The 19382-nt window shown below is 42.1% G+C and overlaps 1 protein-coding gene across 1 annotated transcript in view; it reads right to left on the bottom strand.

The window, feature by feature from the left end:
• Window positions 1–19382, bottom strand: part of COL14A1 (collagen type XIV alpha 1 chain) — a 217298-nt gene that overhangs the window by 112148 nt on the left and 85768 nt on the right. Inside the window, exons 14-20 of the mRNA XM_036264128.1 lie at window positions 18966–19105; window positions 12407–12533; window positions 10702–10841; window positions 10170–10302; window positions 8779–8838; window positions 6570–6721; window positions 784–913 (exon numbers count right to left, since the gene is read on the bottom strand). Coding sequence (XP_036120021.1) covers window positions 784–913; window positions 6570–6721; window positions 8779–8838; window positions 10170–10302; window positions 10702–10841; window positions 12407–12533; window positions 18966–19105 — 882 coding nt within the window. The remainder of the gene's footprint in view (window positions 1–783; window positions 914–6569; window positions 6722–8778; window positions 8839–10169; window positions 10303–10701; window positions 10842–12406; window positions 12534–18965; window positions 19106–19382) is intronic.

The raw sequence follows: 19382 nt of genomic DNA, 5'->3' as shown, positions 1-19382 counted from the left end.
ATTCAGCTGACACCAAACTGATAAGATCAGCTGACACCAAACTGATAAGAAAAAGCCGGAAATGCAAACACCCGGGTAAGGATATTCCACCCGGAAGGAATGCTCAGTGCGTAGGTCCTACGGCAGGAACAAGCTCAAATGTCCAAGGAGGAGCAGAAAAGGAGGGGTTGCGGGGGCAATGGTTAGGAGGTAAGATTAAAGAGATCGGCAGGGTGCCGTTCATCCAGGGCCTTGTCGGCTTCAGGAAGAATGTTGGGATTTATTGTGGGTACAATGGAAAGCCATTAGGAGGCTTCAAACAGAGACATGACAGGAGATCATTTATAATTTGAAAAGCCCTTCAGGCTGCTGTGAGAAGGACAAAGGATCCCAGAGTAGAAGCAGAAAGACCCCACAGGGGCTCGCTCTCATTTTAGGGAGAGAGAGTGTGGCTTGGATTAGGGCAAAGCAGCCAGAAGAGGATCAAGTGCACAGACATGTAGGATGAATTTTGGAGAATCAACAGAGCTTGTGATGAATGAGATGCTGAAGGAGTAAGATGTCATTGTTTTTAGGTCTTAGCTTTTACAGATGAGAAAACTGAAGCCCAGAGCAGGTAAGCAACTTGCCCTACGTCACACAGCTTGAATGCGTGAAGACAGAATTCAAACCCAGTTTTTCTGCCTCCAAGTCTCTTTTGCTTTTTTAACCACAGTATTTTGTATAATTTGGGGTGAGTTACAGGGGATGGGCATTTTCGATTAATTAGTCAGCTAGTATCCGCAGGGAGGAAGCTTTACTCACAGGTTTTTCCAGGGGCCGAGACACTGACACCTTCCCCGTCATCGTAGATGGGAGTCACGGTGACCTTGTATTCGGTATCGGACAGCAGAGGCTTCAGAAGGAGGTGGTTCTGACTTCCAGGTACCATGACCTGCACCAAAAAGCAAAGGGCCATGGTCTCAGTAAGACCTCTGCTCTGATCGGTCGAATGGAACAGGACCACAGTCACTTGGAAATGATCAGAAGCAAGATGTGTTTGGAGAATGATGAGGGAAAAAAGCATCTATGTAAAAGCATTTGCCCTTGAAATTCCCCACACAGGAACCCTTAGATTATAATCACTAGTGCAGAAGGTTTAATCTAAGTTGTTTGGCTCTGAGAAATGGTCTTCTTTCAACATCTTTTCAGCATTTGTTAAGTATCCGGAAGAGGCAGGAGTCATCTATTTGGAAAACAGGCGTTCATAGCTTCAGAGGGTTCATTCTAGAACCCAACCTGCTTATCCTATCTGATTCTACTGAAGGGCCCTCTTGAAAATTCTGCCTTTCATTCTCTACCCTTTCGGAGATAATTCAATCTCAACATGTTGGAAAAGAATGGATGCTAGCCAAGAACAACAGAACCACACATCTGATCCAAGTTTTCTGATCAACACGTATTGGCCAGCAACCCTAAAAAACGTTGCAGCTTTGTCATTTCTAAAAGGAGATGTTTTCCTCATTCTGAAATCACCCTCGCGCGTCTCAAAGGCAGCCGACGGGTCGACCCCACACCAGCGTCGCTGCAGCTCTCCACGGGCTCAGCAGGACAAACCCTGGCATCCCCAGAAGAAGACGTGGACCAGAAAAGCCACATGTTCTCAATGCAAAAACCACAGCCCTTTCTGCCTGCACTCCAGCAGTCAGATGCTGACACATCTTGGGCCATTTAAGGAACTTAATCACTGCTGGAAAATGCTGGGATGTAAGAACTGACCCAAAGGCGTTTAAGGCAGTCACAAGACCGGGACAGCTGGAGATGCTTTTCGATACCGGTGCCAGCAGGCAAAGGGCTGTGCTGTCTACTTTTGGATGAGAGAAGAACCTGTAAATCATGGAATAAGCCCTAGAAAGCCTCGAGTTGAACCCAGAAGCAGCTGTTGCTAAGATATTGCTCAGCTCTAAAAACAATGGTTGTGATACATATGAAAAGAGGAAGCCTGGATTAGATGATTTCATATTGGATTAATATAATTTCACTCCTCAGAGGAAAGAGACATTGAAATATGCTGGGTTGTACTGACATGGTCGTGGATGGGAGTCTTTTAGCAGGGGCTATGCTTTTTTCTAGAATGAATTAGATAACGCTGGCATGAAGGACATGTAAAGAAGGAAGTGTGGTTGCCCTGACTTGTATTATTGCCCCATCAATGGAGCTTCTTCGGGGTGTTTCTTTTAAATAGAACTCCTCTGGACCACAGAGCCTGGGCTTTTCATTCTAAGCGGTTTGTTTAGCAAACCACCCATGTTGATGATCCTTAAATAAGGTCCTCTCTTAAACCAAAGAACTTATATGCATATCTTCATAACCAGTGGACACAGACAACAGTCCTGTGGGGGTGGGGTGAAGGATCGGGAGGAGGGTGTCTGGGGCGGGGGGGCATCTGTAACAAAAATTTAATTAATTTAAAAAAATAAATAAATAAGGTCCTCTCTCACACTGACAAACACACACCCTTGGAAGGTGCTTGGGTTTACAATAACAGCCATCGTTTAGTCATCAATTATTATGTGCCAGGTGCTACTCTAAGCAGTCTAACATAGTGATTCACTTCATCTTAACCTCAACCCTTTGCAGTCAGTATATCATTATACTCATATTGCAGATGGGGAAACTGAGGCCCCCATCTGTACAGCTATGGAGTAAAGGAGCCATGCTGAAATCCTGGATGTGTGGTCTGAGCCTCACTTCAACCACTGCCCTCTGTTCCACACGATTGCACTGCTTGACTCTTTTTACCCTCACGATGTCCATTCACAAGAATAAAATATCAGACTCTGTGGAGGTATACAAGTTCCTTCTGCTTGGCCTCTGGTTTGCACACAGCAAGGTAAAGATGGGCCCTTCCCCAAAACAGATGCTGGAGACCATAGCAGATGCTGGTTTTGTTAATGAAACAATTCTGTAAACGATGCTCATGGTTTCATGAGATACAAATCTAACCAGCAAACTTCATGTTTTTAAATTTTGTCACAAATGCACCCGGCCAGTGTGGCTCAGTGGTTGAGCTTCGACCCATGCACCAAGTGGTCACCGGTTTGATTCCCGGTCAGGGCGCATGTGCAGGTTGTGGACCCGATCCCCAGTGGGGGCATGCGGGAGGCAGCCAATCGATGTTCTCTCTCATGGATGTTTCTATCTCTCTCTCCCTCTCCCTTCCTCTTTCTCCGAAAATCAATAAAGAAAGAAAAAAAATTTAATTTTGTCACAAATGCAACTTCACATCTGGTTCCATTATCGCCCCAAGCTCTGCAGAGCAGCTGATTCCGTCCAGGAAGCTGCTCGCTCCGTAGGAGGACTCCCTGCATCTCACTGAGCTCCTGTCTTACTATATCTGTTTCTGGACAGAGATTCTCATGCTCTCTCCGGTGATGGATTAGGTGCTGCTGGTGCCATTGTTTTCATTCCGATTCATTGAAGACCAGTGTTTTTATGAAATACAATAAAACAAAATTCTGGATAAATGATCATGTTCTTGGATGTTGTAGTGATGTCAAATTGCTATAAATGCTTCGTCTTCATCTCGGAATTTATCTGGTAGGGGACGGGGCCACACTGAGCATCCCTGCTCTAGAACGTTTCTTGTGAACCAGAATTCAGGTCACAGTTGTGGATTTTGACACCTGGGCTCTAGGAAAGTCTGGAATCCTGATTAGCCTTTCACAAATACAGGAGTGTGCGACCTCCGGGCCCCGACAACCAAATCCAGGGCGATGTCTTTGTCACTCGGCCATGTTTCAGAGCAGAAGTGGAAGTCACTCCTTATGACTTCTGACAGGTAGCTTTACTTTCTCAGAGTTCAAAAGCTGTTTATTGAAAAATATTTGGTAGATTTGAGTATGCGTAGGAAATATATAAATATATGAATACATCATCCCAACTGGCAAAGTAAATTTAATTCCACGTATATATAAGGATTAGCGAATATCTATCTAGACTTCGGTTTATAATTGTATATGCATACACTATTCTTCAACCTCAATATTCTATCTTGTCATTTCCTGTAGCAAATTTAATCAGATTTTACAGGTAAGAAAATTTTAGAAAGATGGTAAGAGGCATTTCTCATATCCAAACACATTCCTCTATCGCTTTTTTTTTTTTTTTTATCCTCACCCGAGGACATTTTTCCATTTTTTGTTCAGGCAGAGTGGGAGGGAGAGAGAGAAACAGAGAGAGAGAGAGAAACATCGATGTGAAAGGAACACATCGAGTGGCTGCCACCCACACAACCGACCAGGGCCGGGGACAAACTGCAGCCGAGGTACGCGCCCTTAGCGGGAACCGAACCCGGGTCTCTCAGGACCGCAGGCCGACGCTCTAACCGCTGAGCAAAACCGGCCAGGGCCCTCTATCACTTTTGTAATATATTTTAGCCATCTGTCTTTCCCTGTCATGTATCATCATTTCAAGCTATTTCTTTGGTGTGTGGGATTTCAATGCCTTCGGATTTTCATATAGGTCTGCCCTGTCTGCCCTACTGTGGTTTTAAAATCTAGGTCTAGATGCACCTGTTTTCTGTCTCCAGTAACAATATGTTACATTTATGTAACAGTAACACTTCATAAAACACTGAGATATAAATTCCCAATTAATCCTGTTGAGTCCCTGATGATATGCCTGTAAAGTAACTGTGCACGAATCCACTGTCATTAGAATTCACTAAAGGTGCTTGATATTCAAAGAATTATCCAGTACTTTCTTCTGTGCAGTGAGAACACCTCTGCACAGTGAATAGTCACTACCGAATTTATCAGTAGTTTTCTTTTTTATTAAGGGTTTCTTAGCTGAGGCACATGTGCTTGAAGACTTTTGGTCTTTTTCCCCCTTCATTTAGGTTGTCCAAGTGCATTGAAATAAACAGCATGAAATGAAAGAAACCACCAAAAGGAAAATCAGCCAGGGACAACCCAAAGAAAATATTATTATTTTACCTTGCATAGCTTACAAGTGCACCCATGAGATTAAATTGTTACTCTTTTCAAATTAGCAAAAGTAATTTGCAAAAAGCTCAATGTGTTCCTTGGAAAGGGTAGAAATAAAAACCAAAAACAGAACTCTCATTCTGGGAAGATTTTGTGGGTCTCATTCTTAGGAACTAAATTAAAACAGGAAGACAATAAAAGGGGAAAATAAAACATCCAAATCACATCTTTAGTGACCATTGCTAAACACAGTATTCACTTTTTGAAATTTCCAGTCAGATCATATGAAATCTATGGTCCAAATTAATTCATAATCCAACCTGTTTTGTTTAAGTGTTCATTAACTTTCCAAAAGTACTCTGAGACCAATTTCATGGGCCATCGGGCTATTCTAGGCTTATCACTGTGTTCCTAACAATTCTCTACCCAGCCTGAAATGAAGTGCTTCCCTGACAGAATTTGGGGCTCAAATAACTTTTTTAGATAAGCACATAAATAAAAATAACCTTTCATAAAGGCTTTATAAGTAAGGAGAAGGGAGAAGGGATAGTGATGTAATTCTTGAGCAATAATGAACTTGGAGACTTCTTCCCTAGACTGGCTCAGGCACAATGCACCGACAAGAATCCCAAGTAATGAGGCTAAATAAAGCATGTTTCATGACCCCCCCCCCAAAAAATATATATATATATCTTTTGGATGCAAATTGAAGTTATCTGGTCTGATGAAGCATATTTAGGAAACAATGTTCAGGTTCTAGACTAAAAGGAATGACACCGTATAAATTAAGAAAACATGGGAAGGTCATGATTAAGAATGTACCCAGGTTCCCAATACAGAAAAACAAATATAGGTGATACAACTTAAAGTAAACTCAACACATAAAAATCTAAATCTGCCCTGGTCTGTTTGGCTCAGCTGTTGGAGCATCGGCCTGCGGTCCAGAGAGACCCTGGTTCGGTTCCCACTAAGAGCACGTATCTTGGTTGCAATTTGTCCCCGGCCCTGGGTGGGTCGTACGGGTGGCAACCACTCAATGTGTCCCTTTCACATCAATGTTTCTCTCTCTCTCTCTTCCTCCCACTCTATCTGAACAAAACACGAAAAAAAAAAAAGTCTTCGGGTGAGGATAAAAAAAACTATCTAAATCCCCTAAAGGAGACATTCATGATTAAGAATAAATTAAAAATGACTATAAAAGTTTATATCTTAAAAGTACATCTTTACATATATATGTGTTTATACATATACATATACATGTACATATACATATGCATATACACACACACACAGAGACAAGTGTCTAATGGACTATTTATGCCCTACTTTGCTTGGTGCTCTAAGAAGTTGTCACGGCAGCAGAATCAACACAAGAAATAAAGTTCAGCGGCTTTAGCAACTTGAAGCAGGTTGTATGTGGAGCAAGTTTTGGAGACAGAAAGGTCATCAAGAAGCCAGTATTTGAGTTGGGGTTAAATGCAAACGTTAGTTACGGGAGATGGTAGCGTCACCGAGAAAGGAGCAGGAGAGAGTTTACATCAATCCCTCGTGAGCCTCGTGAGCCTCGTTAGCTCTGTTAGTCAAGACACCTCGGAGTGTCCAGTCAGCTGCATGTGTACAGACCGTTCCTACCACTTCTTCCGCAGGGTCCCCTTGGGCGGTCAGGTAGGTGACCCGGAAGTGCTGCACACTGCTGTCTGAAATGTCCCATTTTACCCGCAGGCTAGAAGTGGTTTCATCATCTACAACCAGGTTTCTGATTCCTGTCCGGAAAACTGGAATAAACACAACCAAAGATTAACAAATTTTTAACCCATCATATTCCAAAATGAGCTACAGAGACCACTTGTGGACATGGCAACAAGTATCATTCAATGTATTTCTCTAACATAGACCCACGTGAACAACAACTCAGCTTCAGTGGCTAATGGGGAGCCATGATACCTACTGGTAGTAACTAAAACTGGGTTTAAGAGATGCTGAGAAGGTGAGACCATGAATACCTCAAACTACCAGCTCTGTATACACACCAGTGAAAGGAACTGGGGAGCCCTGGCCGGTTTGGCTCAGCGGTTAGAGCGTCGGCCTGCGGTACAGAGAGACCCAGGTTCTGTTCCCGCTAAGGGCACGTACCTCGGTTGCAGTTTGTTCCCGGCCCTGGTTGGTCGTGCAGGTGGCAACCACTTGATGTGTCCCTTCACATCGATGTTTCTCTCTCTCTCTCTTCCTCTCTCTCCCTCCTGCTCTGTCTGAACAAAAAATGCAAAAATGTCCTCGGGTGAGGATAAAAAAAAAAAAAAAAAAAAGAAAGGAACTGGGGAGAAGCTCTTGGACTAGGAAATCCAAAGGGGAGCCCACTGGGGAGGTTTTCATGCGCTCATGAAAACCTCACCCTAGTGCTCTGTTGGAGAAGCAGATGTGATGGACCAGATGTGGCCAGCCTCACTGTGTGATCCAGCATCTGTTCCTCCATTTCTGTTTTTTAATTTTTTAAAATCCTCACCCAATGATATGCTTATTGATTGTAAAAAGAGGGGGAGAGAGAAAGAAAGGAGGAATCAGTGTGAGAGAGAACATCGATTGGCTGCCTTCCACATGTGCCCCAACTAGGGATTGAACCCGCAACCCAGTCTGTGCCCTGACTGGGAATCAAACCTGCAACCTTTCAGTATGCGGGATAACACTCCAACCCAACTGAGCCACACCAGCCAGGGCACCCCGATTTCTGCTTTAACACTTGTCCTTACACACAAATCTCTCACCATGGCCTCCTCACCCATTCAGCCCACATGGAGATTATCCTTTCTCCGATACCTATCCAAACTCCTTCACCTGTGTTCTCTGACACACTCCTTCCCAAGGTGTCTGCTCCCTGACTTGTCCCATTTTCTTCTCGCTTTTGTGCAGACTTCCTTTTATTCTGTCCATCTCTACGAACTTTTTTCTCCATGGATTTAGCCAACATTCACTGAGTTTTCCTCTATGTCAGACTGCGGTAGGCCTTTGAGATAGACAGTGATGAACACTTAACAAAACCAGTGAAATGTCACAGAGGAGGCAGGAGTGTGACATTTACCAGGCAAAACTGGGGACAAGTACCAGGCAGTGGGAACAGGAGTTGCAGGTGGCAGGGAGAAACAGGGAAAGCATGAAAAAGATGGCTGGAGACCAGGAAGAGGAGCAGAGCCCAGCTGGGATCTTGGATGTTATGGTAAAGAGATTTTGGGAAACAATGTTATGATAAAGAGATTTGGGGAAGAAAGGCTCAATAAAGACCAACTAAAGAATGAACGAACCAGTGAAAACCCAGAAACCCACAGAAGAGCTTTAAGTAGGGAAATAAAGAAGATCATTAAACTTGTATTTTACCTGGTTGATGCTGACAGTTAGTTGGGGAGTGTATCATAATGGAGGGAGAAGTTAAGCTGAGAGAGGAAACAGCTCAGACAAGATCATAGAGCAGCCAGATCTTAGTTACTCACAAAAATGCAAGGAAACCATGAAATGAATAACCGTCAGCATAGAGCAACAGGAGAAGTCACCGAGACCAAGAGGAGGACAGAGACTGGCTGTGCTAACATCCTCTGAAAGATTACCTGGAAATCTGAAACAGAGATGGAAAGATAGAGAGATGTAAGAGTAGGATGAATAGACTCGCGGACCTATTGGTATTTAGGGGTAAGAAGAGGTTGAGAGGTCCTGAGAGGTGTAAAATTTGACCTGGCATGCCCTGTTGCTAAATAATAATACAAAATCAATAAAACTGGAATAGCATAACTTTGGTTTAAATCAAACTTTTCTTATGGGTAAATAGACTTTGATTTGTCCTTACCTGACGTCACAGGTCTGGTGGGTGCTATGGTTGTAGCTGGTTCAGTCCAAAAACCATCAACTAAAAAAAATATGCATTCCTTTAAAATCCTGTCATAGTAATAACTATATATTTGTGTATAGCATGTTATAGTTTTCAAAGAAAATTTCACCTATATTATCTCACTCGTGTCTCACAACAATCTTGGCTATGGTTGCAAGAGAGAAGAAGTAAGTCCCAAGCAGGGCAGACTATCTATTCCGCAGATAAGGACACTGAAACCCAAGGAAGGTCGAGTTTTCAATCACAGATACCAGCCTTCATATACATATTTGACTTAACCTTATACAATGGTGAAACCTCCCACTTACTTTGAAAAGAGGCATGCCCATGGTAACTAGGAAATGAGACAGTGTTGTAGATCAAGTTGAGGAAGGGCTGCCAAACAAGGCCACCAAGGAGGACAACAGAGCACACCTTCCACTTCCTATATCCACCCTGGGCACGCAGTGGATGGAGCAGCTGTGGGGCACTCCAACAAGATTCCCTTTCCAGGGTCAACAGACTCGTCCACCAGCTTCTGAAACGCTGGCTGTGCTGGCTCTGAGCTCTGGGAACTGCCTTGCCTGAGATCTCAGACTGTGAGGGATGGCCTACCTCCAACGATGGAGGATGCAGGGATACAGAGACCCAGCCCCTTTGACTCGATGTGGAACCACTCGGGAGGGTCATCCCAGCTTCAGAACTCCTAACAGAATTAGCTGAGGACTCAGTTTTAGTTTCTCTCTATGCCCCATCCGGTCAGCCTTACTTCCTTACAGATGCATCTCCCAACTACACTTTTAAATAAACCTTCTGGATGCAATTTTCTGTTTCAGAATCTGACTCCAGGGAACCCAATCAAAGAAAATTTAATATGTGTTTAATACCTCATATTTAAAAAATGAAGGGATGACTGAATAAGCAAGTAAATTTGGTACATGATTCTTGGAACCAAGATCAACTTGGGAAATTCCATAAACTCTTATGGACATGTTTTCCCTAGGTTTATTCGTGTGCTCATTTATTCATTTATAAATTATTTCATCCGTCCATCCCACTGTCCATCCATCGAGGCAGCAAGTATTTACGCACAGTTAAAATATGCCAAGTACTGTGCTAAGTTCTAGAGAGATTATGGTGAACAAGATAGATATGGTCCCATCCTTTACGGTGGCGTAGACTAAGATGCAAAGGTGCTTCACGTGTTGGTCTCCCTGAAGGTGAAAATAAATGATGAATTCTGGGGGACAAATAGAAACCGAAGCCTCTGTAGCCCAGGACAAGGCAGATGGGAAGGGAACCTGGTTGGGTGCAGAGGGTGTCGGATGGTGGGAGGCGGTGCTGTGCATCTTGGCCAGACCGAGACTTACGTGTGGTCCCGACAGCAGTCACCACCTCGCTCTCACTCCCATCATCCAGTACAGCCAACAGGGAAACTTCATATTCGGTGCCGGGCTCCAGGCCTTTAATAACATGGGAGTCTTGGTCTTCTTTTAGGACAACCTGGAAAGCATTTAGTGTGTAGTCACTGGGTTTACTTGAATAACAGAGAAAGTTGAGAAAAAAATAAGAAAAAGGGGAAACGTTGCCCCAAGTGGAAGCAAAAACAACTAAGCATAAACTCTAGGTCACTGAATCGGATTCTAAGGTCAAACCAGAGACTTTCTTCCTTTCGAGTCCCTCAGCAAATAAACTGTGACTATCACAGAAGGGAACTCTGGAAGGTTTATTAAATGTCACTTAGGAAAGTCAAAGAATCTGAAAAGATATAAACTGTATTCTCTAAAGCACTAGCGAAAATGCATTTCAGATCATTTGGTTTGATATTTATGAAACTCCACGCCGTGCAGAAGAGGAGCTGCTTCTGGGATTCTCAATCTGTCACAGGGGGAGGCCACTCACTTCTTCGGTCTTCCCGCCGTAGACCGGGATCCACATCAGCTTATGCTGCCCTTCGTCCGCCGACAGCGGGTGCCAGGTCACTCTGAAGCTGTCTGTCGTCACCTCATCAATTTCCAAGTATTGCTGGGCGGGAACTTCCTCTGCAAGCCAAGGAAAGAGACTTGTGAGGAAGCTGAGAAGGTGAGCGAGCCCAGTGCTGGGGGTGCAGGAAGAGAAGGTGCCCCCGGAAGAAACCCTTGTTTCGGGAAGGGGGGCCGGGCAGGCAGCACCCACCCTCCAGGTGGCCTTCCTGCCATCGCTGCTAGCGGTCACCCACAGGATAAAACAGGCAGACCTTGGACACAGCAGCTGTGACAAGTTTTCCAGTAATTTCCAGCACTCTTAGGTTCTCTATTTGGCTCTTTTCATGAGCTATAAAAATAAATAAGAGTGCCACGCTCATCATTTCATAAGGATAATATTTCCCAGCGCGTTGAGGAAATTCACAAAATGCTGCCCTCGGGGTCTGAGAAGTGTCCTTTTAGCTTCATGCGCTTTCCTTCTTAAAGATGTTTCGATTACAGCCTACCTTCAGGATTAGCTTGTATGTTTCAGGTGTACAGCACAGTCAGACAGTCATATCCTTACAGTGTCCCCCGACACCTCCAGCACCCACCAGGCACCACTCAAGGTCATCACAGCATCACTGACCGTCTTCCCCATGGCTGATTCACCCTAACCCTAACGCACTCTCTAGGGATAAGTCCCGGAGAAGAACCTTCACCCTCTGAATCTTGTACAAACGGCTGCCATCGGAGCTGAAATCTAATCCAACAGACCTTAACGATTCCACTGCTTACACACGTCTCTGGACAACGGAGAGTCTAACATTCACCTGCACCCCAAACGAACTGTCAAGCTTTGATTTTTATGATTTGAAATCAGAGATATTTCAAACCCTTTGATAGGACACTATACAAACTCCAACTGAAGTTAGCCCTGGGGAGATTTTGTGAAACGACTGAACTTTTTTACGGTGAACATTATTTCTCAATCCAGGTTAAGTCCCATCTCTCTCCGAATTACCTTCTCAACACCTCAGATCTGTGTCTGAATAGGTTCAGAAAGCAGAAAAGAAAACTGTGGCTACCAGGAGGCCAAACATTTTACATTTATTGAGTGACTATGGAATATATGTGGGATAGAAAAATAATGCATTCATACCTGATTTTTTATTTTAGTATTTAAAATAACCCATATTGTTACATTAATGGTTCAGGCTGCATGAAAATAAATCATTGGCTATAAATTGATGTATTAAGTTGAATAGTATAAAACTGTCATTTTTGTAGACCAAAAATTTTTGGGTACTAGCAGTTTTGAAAGTTCAGAGTAATATACACACATAGGAATGCAAGAAAGCTGTGAAAATCGTACATGACAGAACCAAAGAAACAAAGTGAAGTTAGAAAGAGGATGGACACATTCATTTAACTGAGACCTTTTGAATTCCCATGGTCTTTTCTCTCTTTCCCTCGCTTTGATAGAAAATCATTAGCCAGTATGCCTTCCAGTCACCTAATTGTTGGCTTGTTAACAATCACATAAAGTAAACAAAAATGAAAAGGCAATCTCTTTCAAATCACAAGCGAAGAAGCTGCTCCATTTTGTGGTTTGTATTGCGTTACTCTTGCAACCTTTTCAAACCATACCAAGGCTTACTTACCTGTGATAAACATCCCGGTCAGAGGTTCTGACTGCCCTTCATCATAGATGGAGGAGATGGCAATAGTGTACTCCGTGAGGGGTGTCAAGCCTTTCAGAGGGAATGTAGTAATAGGATCGACTTCAACCTGCAAAGGAGAGAAGGCACTGATAACTGTGTCAGATACTCTCAAAGGCTGGAAACAGAAATCATTTTATTATTGTCTTTAGTTCACTTGCCTGGCAGGGAGAACTGTAAATGCTGTAAAAACAAACAAACAAACAACCTACTGAATTAGAAAAGCAGTCAGTTTATATATACACATTTCTAATCTTACCCCCATTAATGAGATTGCCTATAAGTTAATTCTAAGGACACCTTTGCAACCAATATTATTTCCACTCATTAGCGGTATAGAAGGCCAAGTGCACTTGACTTACAATGCTAATATGAATAGCATGTCCTCAGACTGGTCAGCTGGTTTTCAGCTCCCTTGCCTGGGCTCTGCTGACTCCACGACTAGGTGATACCCAGTAACTCCTCTAAGAGGTGCGTAGCCAAGTAACCATGCAGGGGCAGAGTAAGGGGATGCTCATATTAAAGAGAACAGTAAATATTTGAAAGTTTCCTTTATTGTCCACAGAGGGACATATATGGGGAAAATATGTATCGATATCTTTAGGGCACATAAGTCCTGAAGATAAAGATCAAGGGTAGGAAGAAAGGGAAGAATTGGAAAAGGGAAGAAAAGAACAGACCTTGAAGAAAATAAAAACAACGTAGAAGGCGATGAGGACAGGATCTAGAAGACGGAGCCCTGAGCAAAGTCATTCTCAGACCCAGACAAATAGACACAGCTGTGTCTTTAAGAGGCTGCATCGTGGCTGCTGGGTTACATACAGGGGGCGTGCAGTACTCCAACTGGACGGAGCCTCCCACCCACGTGCTTTACCTGCATTGTCTCAGGTAATACACAGAAAACCCCTTTAAGGCAGGTACTTGCCGTAAGGCATCCTTGCTCTAGTGATACTCTAGGGAACTGAAGAAATGAACTATTTACCTGAGAGCAGACTCTGCCAAAAAATATCTGACTTAAAATGTTTTCAGGAGACATTTTACAGCAATATCATTCAGATCTGGTGTTGACAATACTATCAATATCTTAACCTGAGGTTAAGGGGAAGGCGACTAAAGTCACTCACTGTACTTGCTCCTGGCAGTCCGTGACCTTTAGCAAAATGTAAAATGTGTCACTATCTACTTAAAACCTTCACTGGCTATTTATTGTCTTCCAAATCAAAACCAGGCGCCCTGCAATGACTGGCGGCCTGGCATGATCTGGAGCACTGCCCCTTCATCCACCCTATTCTCAACTGCCCTCGGGGCTCCAGCCACACTGGCTTCCCATAGGTCCAAGACTTTCTCACCTCAGGACCTTTGCACATGCATTTTGTTTTGTCTGGGACCGTTTCCTTAGGTCTTTCAAAATCAGGCCTTCCTCATCTGTCAGGATTGAGCTTAAATCTCACCTTCTCAAAGGGGGTTTCTCTTTGCATCGGTCTCAGTGGGATTAGTGTCTAACAACACCCTTGTTTGTTTCCTCCCCAGCACCAATCAGCCTGAAATTATTTTATTTCCTTACCTACTTGTTTATTGTTCACCTCTTGCATAGAGTATAAGCCTCTTTTTTTATATAAATTTTTTTTTCTTTATTGATTTTAGAGACAGGAAGGGAGAGGGAGAGAGAGAGAGAAATATCGATGAGAGAGAACATCGATTGGCCACCTCCTGAATGCCCCCCACTGGGAATCCGGCCCATAACCTGGGCATCTGCCCTGACCAGGAATTGAACCAGAGACCTCTTGGTGCATGGGTCCGATGCTCAACCACTGAGTCACACGGGCCAGGCGAGTGTAAGCCTCTTGAAAGCAAAATGTTGTTTATCTTTTTCACTACTGCATATTGAATTGTCTTTTTTTTTTTTTTTTTTTTTTAGTGAATAAAATAAGTAAATTAAAATTCAGATAGAGGCAACAAAGAGCCCTTATAAAAAGAGATAATAAAGGGCTCATCTCACCAAGACCCAATCCAGAAACCATATACATCTCAAAAAAATCAACTAGAGTTCAAAAAATGTGCCAACCCTGGAGAGAAGAGCTTCCATGTTCATCCTCTGGAACATGACCAGTCAGTCGGACAGGGGGCCGACCCCCAGCCTTTTCTGCCACCCCAGCCAAGGTGCCAGACACAGAAGTGAAGTCATCTTGGAAGTTCTGGCCCCGTCAAGGTCCCAGACGAGTACAGGAGTCACCCCAGCTGCCACTGCATGGAGCAGAGACAAGCCTGCTGAAGCCTACCCAGTTGCATAATCATGGGTTGTTATTTAAGCTGGGATGTTAGCTACGTTGCTATAGTTAACTGCGAAAATGTATAGTTTCTTTTTCTAAATCTGGACCTGATGATATTATAGGTCATTCTTGGCATTTAGTGTTTACTCTGGTCTGGGTACTGTCTGTAGGCTTTGCATGTATTAGCACACTTAATCCTTCTGCAACCTTATAGGGCAGCTAATTATTACACCTAATTTGAAGATGGGGAAAATGAGACTCCAGAAAGTTAAGGAACTTGCCCAAGGGGAAGCCAGCTAATACATAGGACTTAAATACACGTGTTGCAGACTCTAAACACTATTTACAATATGGCTTCACTATTTAAACTCATAGGAAAGACAAATCCATATTTAAAACATGAGTTCAAGACATGACCTTCTAGACAATATTTATGTATCGCTTTTTATGGTTCTGAACTGTAATTGCTTAGATTTACTGTACACATGACAATGTGTGAGGGACTTCACATTCCTTACCTTACTTAGCTCCCCTCATAATTTATAATAATTACTTAACTAACAAGGAACCTGAGGCCCAAAGAGCTTACCTAACTTTCCTGGAGCCACTATTCACTGAAATGTATCATTAGGCTTTGACCTCTAACCCCCTAAGTCTCCAATATACACTCAGTTTTCCATATATGTAAGTATATATATAAAGATATATCTTTTCAACAGATATATTTATTTATTAATATAGCCTTTTGTTTGATACTGAACAGACTATATTTTATGCATTAATTGTTGATCATTTTATTTCATCAAATAAAAACTTTTAGGTATCATTTATTTTTATTTGTTATCATATTTGTGTTTTAGACTGAGTTCTGAAGCTGGTTTTGTTGGTAATACTTTTATGATGTAGGAGAACTGTGGAAAACGATAACAAATGACCATGATCTCATTTTTATGCAAGCATTTTTGGAACTAAATTTTTGAACAGCCTAGCTAAAAGCTTAACCTCAGCCTAATTCAGGGCGGGACGAAGAAATAGCCCTTGATGCGGAACCGGGGACCTGAGCTCTGCTCTGGGCTCCAGCATTGAGTCCCTGCTGCCAGAAACTGGACTTGCTTCGTTTATAAAACTCAAACGGCTCCATCCTTCTCACACGTTTCCCAGACCCTTTCACAACGCACGCGGTCTGAGACGGCTCCTGTCCTCGGTTCAACAAGTCATGCCTTGGCACGTGTTTCTGTACGGCCTACCCTAGATGCCTCTGAAAAGCCCTCAGAACAGTGGCTGGCTCCAGGGAAGCACTCAGCATGTGCTAACTGCCATCATCCTCATCACCATCATCATCATCATCATCATCACCACCACCACCATCATTATCATCACCACCATCATCATCATCACCATCATCATCATCATCATCACCACCATCATCATCATCACCACCACCATCATCATCATCATCAACATCAACATCATCATCGCCATTTAAGTGTGTTTTATTTTCTTCTTTAGTCTCCAAAAAGTTGGGGAGAAGAGTAATGTAGAAAAGACACAGAGGGAGGAAGAGAAAGTAGGGGAGAGAAATATAATTTAAGTCAAAAGCAAAGCTCCTACAGTTAGTTGTATGTTACATACTGAGTAGATTTTCATTGGGACATTTTAAAGTTCATTCCAGAATGTTTTGGAAACGTTCTAAAAACCCAATGATAAAATTGTCTATAGATAAAAGCTTAAGTAAATAGAAGTTAAAGCAAAATATGACAGGAATATTCACTGTTAAATCAAATGTTCTGAAATTAGATGAAATAATATTTCGTTTAAACAGGAGACACTTGTTGAGCAATCACTAGTCTCAATTGCATGGTTAGAAATTAAGACATAAGCACACACATGCAAACACAGATACACCAGGCAAAATCAAGATGTTACGAAATCTACGCCTTATTTCCACATTTTACTCAAATAAAATTTTCTCAGGTTTTCATTCTAAGTCCATTTACTTATATTTTAAATTCAGTTTTACCAAACATATTTTCTAATTTTCCAGTACAATAAAAATTAAAAATAGCCAAGTGCCAAAGACATCCTCAAGATTAAAAAGCACTACCAAAAAGTGCATGTATTTCTCAACAAATGCATTAGACTGGGACCATTCTTTAAAAAGGCAAATAACATAAAATACCATAACAGGCTACAACCGTAATTTTTTTAAATGAATGTTGACTGGACCTACTATGGTGATCATTTTGCAACTATACAAATATCAAACCATTATTGTTGTACACCTGAAACTAATATAATGCTGTATGTCAATTATACCTCAATAAAAATAATTTTGTGCTACAATTATATTTATAACATAACTTGCATAGACATGTAGATGACAATTTTTTTGTTTCATGAAAAATTATTACCAAAGAAGGATGCTCTACAGTGAACAAGTATTTATTGGTAAGTGTGGCTGTTGTGTTATTTTGGTTGTTCAATGAGTCAATATTTTTAAGTTGGTAAGCTTCACATAAAAATAGAAATCCCTGGACACAGAATCAAGGGCCACAAGATCTGGCAGCCCCCACCTAGATTTCTACAGTGTAGCCACCTGCAGGAGCTGACACGGGTTGAGTCTTAGATGGACATGTATGCACTCCCCAGCATGTTGGTCCCCACCACAACCTAGCATCCCTGTCACTGTACCCCACTGTGCATGGCCATTATCATCAGCCTTGAAGTATTATCTTTCTTTCAGTAGAGAACTTCTACATTCATGTCCCAAAAATGGGAATAAAAATATATGACATATAGCCCAAGTTGGCCTCATGTTTCAAGAAAAACAGGTGACAGTGTATTTCTTTGCAGGCGGGACTATTTCTGTACATTTAATGGTATGCTCCAGTCATTTCTATTATCTGCCTGATCTTTCTACACAGCTGGATTTGAAAACCTTGAGAGTGTAACTTATCTCTGATAATGAAGATGCTGATAGCTCAGTGTTTTGTGGGTTTTTTTTAATTTCAACTCTTCTACTATTTCAAACTAATGTCTTAAAAGCAAAGCAACTCATCCCAATGATCCCAGCTGTGTCAGAATCATTTGCCCTTAAGGATTTATAAAGACTGAATGAAAGATGTTGAACTCTATTTCCTTATTGTTAGCCAATGTGTAATCATTGCCCATTTATTACCCAATGAATGAGGGTGCATTCTGAAAAAACCAATTGGATTTAATTACAGGAAAAAGTTTGTCTCAGTATATGAAAATACTTGCTTTCTTTGGTCAGAAAACAGAAATGATGTAATCCAATATATTTCCCTCTTTGTCTAAGCTTCTTGGACCAAGATAAGGAAAAAAATAAAAATAACTTTGCTAACTATTCTGCTAAAACATATTGCCAAGGAAAGAATTTCTAAAGAGTATTAATCACTGAGTACTAGACACTATATTCATGGGTTTTAGTTCTATTATGTAAAAGTATCTTCCTACACACAATTTGAATTATTTGGTTTCCAATTTAAGTTCATCTAACCAGGGTCTTTCAGATACCAATTTACTCAAAAGCAGAGGGATAAACTGGGTAACACCGACATTATTTCTAGTTTACTATTTCTATGGAGATACATACTTCCCCACCCCGGTCCAATGGGGAAGATGGTATTTTCCAAAGATGGCCACGTCAGCATTTATCTCCCATCCTACATGCCTCGCACCATAGATGGGACCCGTGTTCCTCCTCATCCTGAATCCATCAGGGAATTGTCCTATCTCCTGCTAAAGGAGTGTGGTGAAGATGATATTCCATGACTTCTGATGCTAGGTAACTCACGGTGACACAACTTTCGTGTAACTGCTGCTCTGAATCTGTCTCTTTGAACACATCTGGGGGCTCGTGAGCTACACAAAAAGTGCAGCTCTCCTGAAGTGGCCATGCTAGAGGGATCATGGGAAGAGTCTACTTAGAAATACAGAGTTGCTCCAGCTGCCAGCTGGTCCAGTCTTCCCAGACCAGGCACCAGATACATGAATTAGGAGCCATAGTGCTAACACCACTATCTGGCTGACAATCTCATGAGTGACCATAAGTCAGAACCACACATCCAAACCCCAATTCCTGACCCACAGAAACTGGAAGAAAATCATTGGTATTGTGTTAAGCACTGTGTATGGGGATGGTGGGTTATGCAGCCATAAAAACCTAATCCACAACCAAGGGAAAACAGACATTGTGTTCCACAGCTCACCTCATTGATTTCAGTCGCATCTGCGTTGTTATATACAATTCGATAACCAGTGACCTTTCTTGAAGTGGGGTCCCAGGCTAACCGAGCACTGTTAGAGCCAACATTGGAGATTCTCAGGTTTCTTGGTGGACTTAACGGCACTTTGCAGTAAATGGAATTGAAAATAATTAAACATTTTAATGACATACATGTAAAAAGACAAAAGAAAAGCATCTTTGACTTCTGAGCTACCTACAAATGAAAATTTTCACACAGATAACAGCTTATAACAAAAAAACTAAAGCTTTCCTTGTAAGGAACGAATAGTAGTAATAAATTACACATGCTTAGAAATTAATAAGATTTAGGTAAATTTTCTGTGCCTTTCTTCTCCAGGCAATGCTATTATAGCCTGATGTCAATAAGCAACCTGCTAGA

The sequence above is a fragment of the Molossus molossus genome, unplaced genomic scaffold (assembly GCF_014108415.1).
Source record: "Molossus molossus isolate mMolMol1 unplaced genomic scaffold, mMolMol1.p scaffold_m16_p_16, whole genome shotgun sequence".
Lineage (NCBI taxonomy): Eukaryota > Metazoa > Chordata > Mammalia > Chiroptera > Molossidae > Molossus > Molossus molossus.
This window is presented reverse-complemented; position numbering and strand designations above follow the sequence as displayed.